Below are 13,594 nucleotides of genomic sequence, written 5' to 3'. Positions count from 1 at the left end.
TCCGTTTGAGATCCCACAGATGCTCAATAGGGTTTAGGTCTGGAGACATGCTTGGTCAGTCCATCACCTTTACCTTCAGCTTCTTTAGCAAGGCAGTGGCCATCTTGGAGGTGTGTTTAGGGTCGTTATAATGTTGGAATACTGCCCTGCGGCCCAGTCTCTGAAGGGAGGGGATCATGCTCTGCTTCAGTATGTCACAGTACATGTTGGCATTCATGGTTCCCTCAATGAACTGTAGCTCCCCAGTGCCGGCAGCACTCATGCAGCCCCAGAGCATGACACTCCCACCAACATGCTTGACTGTAGGCATAACACACTTGTCTTAGTACTCTAGTCTTCACCTGGCTGCCACCACACACGCTTGACACCATCTGAACCAAATACGTTTATCTTGGTCTCATCAGACCACAGGACATGGTTCCAGTAATCCATGTCCGTAGTCTGCTTGTCTTCAGCAAACTGTTTGCGGGCTTTCTTGTGCATCATCTTTAGAAGAGACTTCCTTCTGGGACAAAAGCCATGCAGACCAATTTGATGCTGTGTGCAGCGTATGGTCTGAGCACTGACAGGCTGACCACCCCACCCCTTCAACCTCTGCAGCAATGCTGGCAGCACTTATGCGTCTATTCCCCAAGGACAACCTCTGTATAGGACGCTGAGCACATGCACTTAACTTCTTTGGTCGACCATGGTGAGACATGTTCTGAGTGGAACCTGTTCTGTTAAACCGCTGTATGGTCTTGGCCACTGTGCTGCAGCTCAGTTTCAGGTTCTTGGCAATCTTCTTATAGCCTAGGCCATCTTTATGTGTCACAACAATTCTTTTTGTTCAGATTTTCAGAGTTCTTTGCCGTGAGGTGCCATGTTGAACTTCCAGTGACCAGTATGAGAGAGTGAGAGTGATAACACCAAATTTAACACAGCTGCTCCCCATTCATACCTGAGACCTTGTAACACTAATGAGTCACATGACACCCCCTGAGGGGAAATGGCTTATTGGGCCCAATTTGGACATTTTCATTTAGGGGTGTACTCACTTTGGTTGCCAGCGGTTTAGCCATTAATGGTTGTGTGTTGAGTTATTTTGAGGGGACAGAAAATGTACACTGTTATTCATGCTGTACACTCACAACTTTACATTGTAGCAAAGTGTCATTTCTTCAGTGTTGTCACATGAAAAGATATAATAAAATATTTACAAAAATGTGAGGGGTGTACTCACTTTTGTGAGATACTGTATATACAGTAACAGGAAGAAGACACATTGTACAATAGTGATATATACAGAGACAAGTAGAACATACATTGTAAAGGTGTTATATAAACAAAGACAAGTATAAGGTACACCTAGGTATACACAGAATACTGTATGTAATATATAGAGGGATCAGTATAAGGCACAGGTTGTACAGGTGTAATAATAAACAATGACAGGTAGAAGATACTCTGCACATGTGTGTAATTTGCAGACCAAGTAGAAGATGCATTGTACCTGTGTGACATGCATAGAGACAGGTAGAAGATACACTGCACAGGTGTATTATACTGCATCTATAATACACAGTACAGGTATTATATACATAGAGATGGGTAGCAGATTTACTGTGCAGGTGTGATTTATACAGATACATAAAAGATACACTGTACAGGTGTGTTATTCACAGGGCAGACAAAAGATACCTTGTACAGGAGTAATATATATACAGAAATAGATAGAAGATATATTGTACAGGTGTGATAAATACAGAGAAAGAAGATACACTGTACAGTTAAGTTAATCAAATGACAGTAGAGGCTACATATCAAAGTCACCTGTATGTAAGTCACCTGAACAATAACACCTTTATTTCTGAAACTTTTCAGCGCTGATATAACACCTGAAACATTTATATATATAGAACTGTGAGTATTATACGTCTTTGGTAAAAGCACAATTGTAAATTCTGTCTGTGTTGCCTTTAAATACTAATCCAAGTTACTGCAGACAGAGTAGGCTATAATGGAGTGCCGCAGAGTAATAAGGATTGAATTCTTTGGCTGATACCCAGCATCACTGGGTGATAACAGAGAGGAAAAACATGTCACTCTTCAGGTTATACTTCTTCCTGTGCGGTGTTGGGAGAGGAGCAGGTGACAGGGGAAGGTGTGGGATAGCTGAGCTGGTTAGCCGGTTCTCTGAGTGCGAGGTCAGGTTTAGTCCGTCCAGGAACAGACTCAGCACCGATCCTGAAAACACATCAATGTTTGGAGAGCAAACAGCGGGAGAAGCTGTGTTTTCCGAGCACTTTTCTTTATTGCTCTTGGGGTTCAAATGGCTCAGCTCTCAGGTCTTGGAGGAATAGGGGAGATAAATGCTTTGATGCGGACTCAGATATAAACATAGAGATCTACTCCATGCTTTCTGTGAAAACACTGAGTGTAGAACCGCCGCTTTGTATGGTAAATCGAGACTGTGAGAGTCCTTTCAAAGAAAATCTTTTTTGGTCCTCACAAACCTGTTTTGATCATCACAATACACCTAAACAACACAGGCAACTACCTGTGAAAACATACCCCTCTTGAGTCTACAGCCCAACCACCACACACTACCCCAATCTACACTGTGACTGTAGACAACACCAGTACCTACATCCAGGGCTGTATTTATCACAATAAATCGCATTTTCCTTGTGTTTTCCCTGTTTTGGCCACCCCTCTCCATTGATGTAGATGTGTGAGGTAGTGCTGGACTTCGAGTGAGAGTTTTCACTGTTCATCTCATGGAAAATCATCAAAGCGTCTGTGCCTTTAAAGGTATGGCTGAAATGGTAGATAAAGGTGCCCTATAAAGGACAGTCAACTGCAAAACTATAGGAATTTTTTGAAAACTTTACACAACACGTTTCAACATTCTTGGGTGTTAAACTACCTTGTCATGTGATGAATAAGGAACAGCTCCCTGCAAGAGAGAGCCGCCAACTCAGAGACATGTCTCACAGGCATGTTAGCAACTAAGTAGGCCACTTTGCAAAAGAGGTAATCTAGGGGGATATCCCTGATGGGTCTAAAGGATAGTTTCTGGAAGGAAGAGAGAACCAAGCTGAGATCCCAAGAAAGCACAAGGCTTGCATTGGTGCTTAATGTGAGATACAGCTCAAATAAATCCAGAAGTTTTTGAAAAAGAAATTAACAAGTCCGAAAACTGTCCTTTCTGAGTGTTTAACCTCCTTAGCGGTATTCCCGATTGTGGCTCGGGGTGAAATTTCAGAGCCATTAGCAGTAACCCTGAGCCACACTCGGGGTACTGCCAGGGAGCATCGCTGGATCCTGGTAGAGGTTACTTACCTTGTCACAGGGATCCCACGGTGTGTCCCTGCAGCATACGGTGGCCGGATCTTCCGCCCGATGCTGTGAGCCCCGACTTCAGTCTCCTGCGACGTGACACTCGCAGGGGGGGGTCGAATCGGCGGCAAATTCAAATAGTAAAACACACAAACACACTGATTACAATACAAAATAAAAAAAAAATGCCCCCCAGTGCCCTTTCCCACAGTTTTACTGTACTTTATATATATATATATATATATATATATATATATATATCTATCTATATCTATATCTATATCTATATATATATATATTGTAAGGGGTTAGCTCGGTAGCGGGTGTGGGTGACCCCTTGGGTGGGTTCGCTACACAGAGAGACAGCCGAGGAGTGGTTGAAAACAACGGTCTATGATTTATTCTTCCAATTTGCTGGAAACAAGTGCAAGCATCCAAACAGCATAAATCAAACAAACATAAAATAAACCCTGGCCACTTGGGGCGTCTACCTTCACAACACAGGAAGCTACCTATGGAGTCTGTCCCAACCTACTGCTGGGCAGACACTGCTGGTAATACAGCAGAAAACCAATAGTCTTTGTTTTCTTTTCACACAGAAAAAGTCAAACACCACCTCACCTTCAGAAGTCTCTCAGCTCACTGCTCTCCTTAACGCACAAAGCCTCAGGATGCAGCAATCAGTAGTCATCCTCTGGATAACTTATAGAGGCCTTAATTGCCTCATTCTGAATAGCTGAAGCTTTCCAACATCCTTAAACCTTTCTGGCTACCTTCGCAGCCGACACCTGATAGTAATTGGTGAATTGTTTAAACAAGGCAGAAATGTATCTCCGTCTGCGACAACACCCACAGATTTATCTGACTTCCTGCCACAATATATATATATATATATATATATATATATATATATATATATATATATACTGTAGGGGATCAGACTCAAGGCAGGGACACACTCACAGTTTCTTTAGAAAATGACAGGTTTAATGCACTCTCAAAAGTTCATAACAAAAGAAACTGGCTCCTGGCCAAACAAACTAAATAAACTTCCGCTCAACTGAGCCTTACTGTGTTTGTAGTCCTTTTAAAGTCCTTGCTCAGGTAAGTGTCCTTTCTGGCACAAACGATAATATCCCAGGTTTCAGAGACAAGCAGCCATGCTCCCATTTGCTTCCTGTAATGGAGACATCCACACTCTCTTCCTGAGATCCAGGTCCAGCTGCCTTAATCAAGGCCTAGCCAGAGACCAACAAACTGTGGTCCACGGAATTGGGAATCTGTCCCACCCAGAGCACTATCAGATTCCCAGTAAAACCAGCCCCGGAACAGACCTTACTAATAAAGGGTAAAGACTAGCACTCTTTACCATACTGTCTTTGCTGATTTTACCTTAGATTGAAAAATCTAAGAAACCGTGGAGGAACATAGATCCCATCAACCACTTCCCCAGCCATTTGGAGCTGTTTTACCAGCACCCTGCTACAATACGTATATATATATATATATATATATATATATATATATATATATATATATATATACGTATATATATATATATATATATATATATATATACATTGCCTTGCGAAAGTATTCGGCCCCCTTGAACTTTGCGACCTTTTGCCACATTTCAGGCTTCAAACATGAAGATATAAGACTGTAATTTTTGTGAAGAATCAACAACAAGTGGGACACAATCATGAAGTGGAACGAAATTTATTGGATATTTCAAACTTTTTTAACAAATAAAAAACTGAAAAATTGGGCGTGCAAAATTATTCCGTCCCCTTAAATTTATACTTTGTAGCACCACCTTTTGCTGCGATTACAGCTGAAAGTCGCTTGGGGTATGTCTCTATCAGTTTTAAACATCGAGAGACTGAAATTTTTGCCCATTGCTCCTTGCAAAACAGCTCGAGCTCAGTGAGGTTGGATGGAGAGTGTTTGTGAACAGCAGTTTTCAGTTCTTTCCACAGATTCTCGATTGGATTCAGGTCTGGACTTTGACTTGGCCATTCTAACACCTGGATATGTTTATTTGTGAACCATTCCATTGTAGATTTTTCTTTATGTTTTGGATCATTGTCTTGTTGGAAGACAAATCTCCGTCCCAGTCTCAGGTCTTTTGCAGACTGTATTTGGCTCCATCCATCTTCCCATCAATTTTAACCATCTTCCCTGTCCCTGCTGAAGAAAAGCAGGCCCAAACCATGATGCTGCCACCACCATGTTTGACAGTGGGGATGGTGTGTTCAGGGTGATGAGCTGTGTTGCCTTTACGCCAAACATAACGTTTTGCATTGTTGCCAAAAAGTTCGATTTTGGTTTCATCTGATCAGAGGACCTTCTTCCACATGTTTGGTGTGTCTCCCAGGTGGCTTGTGGCAAACTTTAAACAACACTTTTTATGGATATCTTTAAGAAATGGCTTTCGTCTTGCCACTCTTCCATAAAGGCCAGATTTGTGCAGTATACGACTGATTGTTGTCCTATGGACAGAGTCTCCCACCTCAGCTGTAGATCTCTGCAGTTCATCCAGAGTGATCATGGGCCTTTTGGCTGCATCTCTGATCAGTCTTCTCCTTGTATGAGCTGAAAGTTTAGAGGGACGGCCAGGTCTTCGTAGATTTGCAGTGGTCTGATACTCCTTCCATTTCAATATTATCGCTTGCACAGTGCTCCTTGGGATGTTGAAAGCTTAACAAATCTTTTTGTATCCAAATCCGGCTTTAAACTTCTCCACAACAGTATCTTGGACCTGCCTGGTGCGTTCCCTGTTCTTCATGATGCTCTCTGCGCTTTAAACGGACCTCTGAGACTATCACAGTGCAGGTGCATTTATACGGAGGCTTGATTACACACAGGTGGATTCTATTTATCATCATTAGTCATTTAGGTCAACATTGGATCATTCAGAGATCCTCACTGAACTTCTGGAGAGAGTTTGCTGCACTGAAAGTAAAGGGGCGGAATAATTTTGCACGCCCAATTTTTCAGTTTTTTATTTGTTAACAAAGTTTGAAATATCCAATAAATTTCGTTCCACTTCATGATTGTGTCCCACATGTTGTTGATTCTTCACAAAAAATTACAGTTTTATATCTTTATGTTTGAAGCCTGAAATGTGGCAAAAGGTTGCAAAGTTCAAGGGGGCTGAATGCTTTCGCAAGGCACTGTATATGTATGTATATTGTACAAAATATCTTTTTTTTTAATAAGTGATCACATAATCTCTGTGCTCGGCTGCAAAGTGGGTTTAGCTGGGCTGGGGGTGGAGAAACTGATCTTCTGGCTGTGCAGGGGGTGGGGACAGGGGCACAAGTCTGATCATTGGAGGATAGGCAGGCTGTTCTCCCAGCACAGCTAGAAAACTGACCACACTGGGATAGATTGTTTGGGGTTTAATACTGCTTTAATGCCAAGTTCTGGGCATGACTTGATTGTAGGAAAGTCAGAATGTGAGGCACAGAGTAATATCTAGGATTGAAGTACCTTTGTTAACACCAGGCAAAGACGCAATTCCAGGTATGATAGAAGATCTTTCTCGAAGCAGCTTTTCTTGCTTTTAGACTGATTTAATACCTGGATTGGATGGTTCCTCCTATTTTCTGCGTTCCTTGTGACCACCACCAGGGTACTGTCATACGGAGGTGAACAATAGTTCCCAGCTCTCGCTGGGTTCACCCACCATCGGAGTTTTCCTCCTTTATAAATTCTTGTGGTTATAACAACATACACTGGGCCTATTCACATTTACATTGGACTAAATATCTACCCTTTGGCTGAGTTGCATGTGTGGACATATCTTGCTTTGTGATATAATTGTGATGGTTATATGTTCTACCTATATTTCCCTGAAGAAGGAATCATTGTTAGATTCCAAAACATGTTGGGATGTTCCTACTGCATGAAGAGCTAGTGATTCCACCTATGACACTGGTCTACATGCGATGGATTTGAACATATCTTCCTGATTATGTCCTTTTTATTCATTAATTGCTGTTAGTCTTGTGTTTTTTGAATACATTTAAACAATTTGGTTAATAAATTACACATTTTATCCTACTCATCTTCATCTTTTATACTCATTATACTGATTAACTCAGCCTTGTCCATTAACATTCCCCTGGGACACTCCTCCTTTGCCATTTCTATACAGCGGTTTAACAGGACAGGTTCCACTCAGAACAGGCCTCGCCATGGTCAACCAAAGATGTTGAGTGCACATGCTCAGCGTTATATCCAGAGGTTGTCTTTGAAAAATAGACGTATGAGTGCTGCAGAGGTTGAAGGGGTGTGTGGGGGGGGGGGGTCAGCCTGTCAGTGCTCAGATCATACACCGCACACTGCATCAAATTAGTCTGCATGACTGTCGTCCCAGAAGGAAGCTTCTTCTAAAGATGATGCACTAGAAAGCCCGCAGTTTGCTGAAGACAAGCAGACTAAGGACATGGATTACTTGAACCATGTCCTGTGGTCCGATGAGACCAAGATAAACATATTTTGTTCAGATGGTGTTAAGCGCATGTGGCGGCAACCAGGAAAGGAGTACATAGACAAGTGCGTCTTGCCTACAGGCAAGCATGGTGGTGGGAGTGTCATGGTCTGGGGCTGCATGAGTGCTGCTGGCACTGGGGAGCTACAGTTCATTGAGGGAACCATGAATGCCAACATGTACTGTGACATACTGAAGCAGAGCATGATCCCTTCCCTTCGGAGACTGGGCCGCAGGGCAGTATTCCAACATAATAACGACCCCAAACACACCTCCAAGACAACCACTGCCTTGCTAAAGAAGCTGAGCGTAAAGGTGATGGACTGGCCAAGCATGTCTCCAAACCTAAACCCTATTGAGCATCTGTGGGGCATCCTCAAATGGAAGGTATTAGCCAAATTCCTACATCTACAAGCGCAAGCATGAATAAGCCTGTGAAGAGGCACCGAAGTCTATCTAGAGCAGAGGTCTCCAAACTGTGGCCCGTGGGCTGAATGTGGCCATTTGCTTGCCTTTATATGGCCCTTGGGGCACTATTCCTCTCACTGACTCCAACAAGGAGGCACCAATTTCTCCACTGACATCAAACAATGGGGAACTTGTCATTTCACTGTCACTGTCAAAAACGAATGATGGGCCACTATTCCTCCTTCTACTGGCTACAAGCACTATGTAATATTTGTTCTCCAGCTAACACTAGAGCACTTTCCACTCCCACTTGCCACTCCGGCTCCCCTAAAGTCTGAAGGATAGTAAACTGAACCTTTGTTTAGATAGTTTGGTGGTTCCTGGTCTAGAGGAACCATGTTGTCTACTGGCATGCTCTTCCTGACAGACAGTAGTACTTGGGGAGATACAAGGAAACACAGGAACACGAAGCAAGGCAGTAGAAGAGCTGGAAGAGAGACCAGTGGGATCTGTTAAAGTTTTTAGAAGAAATGCTTGTGGTGGCACACCCGGAAAAAAGATGTGGGAAGGTTTCCGTAAAGGCCATAGCGGAGTGTCAGCAGGGCATAGACACCGGACAGAGTTCCCCTGTAGGGAAAAAAGAAATAAGGTCAGACAAAAGTGGACCCTAGTAGAAAATCTGCCGAAAATTCCTGTCCGAGGTAAAATCGTACGATTTTCGGCTTGTGTGTACACAACTTTCAACAGCCGATGCCGACATTTTCAACGAAAAAAAACACCAACATTTTTATTGTCCGTCCCCAGACGACCAATTTTTGTTTACTGTGTATGCAGTAAGTCCGCGAAAAATCGCATACGAAAGACCGCGCAATCTGAAGTTGCTAAAAACGATTATGACCGCTGAGCATGAGAGAGAAAAATCGGAGGATATCGTCCGATTTTCATCAAGTGTGTACAAGCCTTTACAAAGGTTCTACAACCCAGGGTCCAGATCACCAGAGGGCTGAGCGTGCAGGTGTTCGTAGTTTTTATAATCTAGGACCTGACCATAGTTTAGGATTTCACCCTCCTGACGAGATTGTGTGTGTGGTTGTAAGGTGCAGCCAGAGAAGTGTGCACGTCTGCACAGTGCTGTCTGTGACAGGACAGACAGAGGCCCGAACCTGAGCAACGGAGCTGTTAAAGAGAGCCAGGATGCTGAACAGTTCTGAATTTTGTGTTGATGGTGGAAATCCTTGCGAGGGAAACTGATTGCTGTGAACATTTTCTTTCTCTTTTAAATAAAAGTGGGCCTACAAGCTCTAAAAAGGCTTATCTGGCATGGACTGAACTCACTGTTAAGAGCTACATTTGAGTTACAAAGTTTTTCACACCATGCTATTATGATTCCTGGCTTCATAAATTCCGTGAAAGAAATCTTCCACAAATTTTTAACTGCAGCGTGAGCTGTCATCCCTTGCCTAGATCTCTACCTTAAGAGAATGGGCATTGGCTCTATCATGGACCTAGAACATCTTTGGCAATTGAATACAAAAGGCTAGATAAATACATATTCACCTGGGCCTCTAGGAATGTATTGTGCAAATTCTGTGGAATTCCAACTTATGGCATCTTTATAAATACAACTCCTCATTGTCTCAGCCATGTTGGAACCTCTCAACTGTTTCTCCTTCCAGTCCCAAACCACCATCCTAACACTTTTCCTACACTCCCTTCTTTTAAACTGGCCATAGATGTATCAAAATTTGGTCGGTTGAGCAGGGATCGGCCAAATTTCGATCCATGTATGGCCGCCCCTGTTCGACAAAAGCGGATCGTTTAATTTACTTCTGTTGAATGAACAAGCTAAAAGTTTTGTCAATCAGCAGCTGTAACCACTTAACAGTGTATTCTGACAGTGGAAAGTCCTGCTGTCAGATTACAATATCCCTGCAGGGGTGATTCCTCCATCGATCTCATTTGTGTGGATGAAGGAATCAGTTATTTTCATTCAGCCATCTAGCTCAATGAAAATAAAATGAACCATCTATGTCCACTTTTTACTATCTTCCTTTGTTCTCTAATCATTTTCCATACCCCTTAACTACTTCTACCCTGTGCAAAACATGCTATGGCGAATTGACAAGATAGATTAAAGCGGAGCTCCAGTCTCCAAAGTGAAAATTAAAAATCAGCAGCTACAAAAACAGTCAATCACTTGTCCCACGATCCAGGGGTGTGCTCACCCGAGTCGTGTTCTCCCTGTGTCCTCCCTCGCTGACACCGGCATCTTCACTATGGGCAACCGGCTATGACAGCTTATGTCTTCACAGCCGGGTGCCCACTGCGTATGTGCAAGCTCTGTGACTGGTCCCGAAGTCTTTTCGGACCTGTCATATGTCTCAGAAGACCTGGGGAGGAAGGGTGAAGGAGAACTTCCTCTTCGATGGCCTAAGGTGATCGAAGCAAAAGTGGGAGTGGGTACCTGTGAAAATCAAGTACCCGCTCCCCTCTCCTCCCCAAAAGCCCCATTTCACAAACAGGAGCCGGGAAGGAGGCCTTAAAGCATAACTTTCCCTTTTGGGTGGAGCTCCACTTTAATACATTATCAAAGATTGTTGGGCAGGTAAAGAGATGGGGAGAACCGACAGCTTACTAATACTAACTAATTGAAGTAAATGTACTTAGATACATTTGTTTTACATGTCTGTTCTTAGATCACATATTTGTATCTAAGTGTCTTTTGAAGACAGAAGTGGTGTCCAACCTTTCCTGGGCCACATTAGTAGAATAGGAAATGTCTTGGGCCACACATTGAATACACTAACAATAAGTATATGGCCTGGAGCTGAGTGAAACTAGGAGGAGGGCCAGCATGACTGGGGCCTGCAGAAGAGGCGGCGTATTAGTGGGGTGATTTAGAATAAAAATAAAATGGGCTCAATAGCCCATTTTGTTTATGGGGCTGTGGCAGGCGTAGTGTTAAAACAGTCATGGCTCCTAGCTGGAGCTTGTTGTCAGGCAGTTTCAATAATAAAGATGAATTTAAAATGATTGGCTGTTATCATAACATTATAGGTCACTGTATCTGGGGAGAATAACTCCTTTACTTGCCTAAACCGGTTTTTCCCGCCGGGAGGCCAGGATTTCGATTGGCCGTGGGTCTCCAGCCAGGTCATTTAAGGAATCTCCTCAGGAACAGATCTTCACACTTCACCTACAGAAGAAGAAAAGAAGACTTCTCAACTTCCCCAGAGAGGACGTCGGTGCGGTCAAGACTGAGGGACATCGGTCAAGCCATCCTGTTCAGCGGTGTCGGTCAAGCCATCTAGTCCCCACAGTCGGGTCAGCGGTGTCGGTCAAGCCTCCTTTGGAATCGGGTCATCGGTCCGGCAACTGGAGTCAGGGGATCTGCGGCATCGGTCAAGCCTCGGAGTTCGTGGGAAGACTGCAGTCCTTACCTGTGAAGATGAGCCTCCTCAGGAGATTAATCGAGCGCGCCGGGGAAGCGGGAAGCGATGAGTGGCTCCGGAGGTGCCTCGAGCTGCCGCTCGCCGCAGAGGACGGAGGATCGTCGGGCGGAGTCCGGACCGGGATCTCTTCGCACGAAGAAGCCGGCGGAAGCGGAGGACGCGGATCGGGTGACGCAACGGCTGCAGCAGGAAGTTCGTCATCGGCTGCGGGACCGGAGAACGTCAGCGGACGGGGTGTGCGCACGCGCGCCATACCCGGAAGAGCCGGTACGGACGCGAGACCGGCGAAGAGGAGGCGCACTCCGCGCCATCGATACTCCCCGCCGGTTGACACCGGGCGCACCGGGGGTGCCCAGGTTCCCCCCGCAACACATCGTGCGGCCAGGAGGCCGGCATCTGCAGCAGTATCCGGGTCGCAGGCGGCGACCGAGCGGAGTGACCGAAGGATCCCGGACCAGAGGGACCAGGGGACAGGTGAGAGGGATGTATGTCACCCTGTCCCGGCCCCTTCAGTTGTCCTTCAACCCTCTGTACCCTCCCTGGGAGCCCCCCCTCTTGCCAGGGATTTAAATTTGGAGGGTGGGCAGCCAGCTGGGAGCTCCCGAAGGGGGGATGTTTTGTTTACTGCCCAACCCACTGAGCCCCCTATGTTAGCTACAGCTGTCGCCGAGGCTGCACTCCAGCCATTAGCTGGATTGCTCCATGGCTTCATTCATGAGTTTAAATCCTTGTTTGATAGACATGCTGTTTCCTCTCAGCCTGCTCCTGATGTTCCCACTACTCCTATTCATCTTTCTCCTTCCCCAAGGGATGTGTGGGCCCCCTCTGTAGATGTTCTGGAAATTCAGAACCCCACTAGACCTCAGAGCTTGCATTCTGAGGGGTCCAATGCATACCTGCTGGCGAAGTCGCAGAATCTGCCTGAAACTTCTCTGCGGGAGGCAATTGCTTGTGAAGTCTCCCCTTTGGGGTTTCATTTGTCTGAGTCCGTCAAGGAGAGGATCTGGCAGGGCAACTTTGTTGACCTATTGTCGCTATTGCCATCTGCCAGAGACTTTATGGCTAAGTCAGACAAAAAGGATGAGGATGAGAGGAAACGCCCCATCTCCAGATCAATTAACAATTTGGCTTCAGGGATTCTTTATTTTTGCTTCTGTGCTGTGTGAGAAATTCCCCGAGAGAAGCATCGGGCTTTTTAGACATGCAGATATGATTCTGGAGGCTTATAAGAACTTTGGGGGATCTGCTTGGTTTCAATATGACGTGGCCTTCCGCCAGAAACTGGCGGTTCAGCCAGCGTTAAAATGGGGAGTGAAGGATGTCGGCCTTTGGTTGGATCTTTTTCTTCCTCAAAGGTCGATATTCTCCAAACAGCCCTTTACAAATCAGCAGACCCAACAGTCATCCGCCACAGGCCTCCAACTGCGCAAAGGCGTCTGTTTCAACTACAACGAATCTGTGTGTAGGTGGCCTGGATCGTGCAAGTACAGGCACGAATGCGCCTTTTGCTCTGGGTCTCACCCCATTGCAAAATGCTTCAAAAGGCATGGGAACCTGCCCGCGGGTACTGTGCCAAAAAGCGGTAACCCCAGTGAAGCTCACCGCCATGCTCCCGTGGCTCCAGCGTTATCCAGACAGGGGGAGGGCCACCCTCCTAATTGAGGGTTTTCGGGGTGGCTTCCCCTTGCCTAGATTTGGCGGCCAGGGTTGCACATTGGTTGATAATTTGAAATCGGTTTCTGGCCTTGAATCGGTTGTGGCGGATAAGGTAAGTAAGGAGTTGGAATTGGGAAGGTTTGCAGGCCCTTTTGATTTTCCACCTTTTTGGGATTTTAGGATCTCTCCTTTGGGCATTGTCCAAAAGAGGGAGCCTAATACTTATAGACTCATCCATCATTTGTCATTCCCTTTTGGG

General features: G+C 45.1%; 1 protein-coding gene across 1 annotated transcript in view; it reads left to right on the top strand.

Moving 5' to 3' along the window:
- Positions 1 to 12,845, top strand: part of LOC309552727 (uncharacterized protein) — a gene marked incomplete at its 3' end in the record, with an annotated part of 51,817 nt that extends 38,972 nt beyond the window's left edge. Inside the window, exon 2 of the mRNA XM_082253650.1 lies at positions 12,438 to 12,845. Within this exon, the coding sequence (XP_082109776.1) occupies positions 12,438 to 12,845 (408 nt within the window). The remainder of the gene's footprint in view (positions 1 to 12,437) is intronic.
- Positions 12,846 to 13,594: the final 749 nt, after the last annotated feature.

Source organism: Pelophylax lessonae, assembly GCF_965119305.1.
Source record: "Pelophylax lessonae genome assembly, chromosome: 4".
Lineage (NCBI taxonomy): Eukaryota > Metazoa > Chordata > Amphibia > Anura > Ranidae > Pelophylax > Pelophylax lessonae.
Note: the sequence above shows the minus strand (reverse complement) of the source record. Positions and strands in the feature narration are given on the sequence as shown.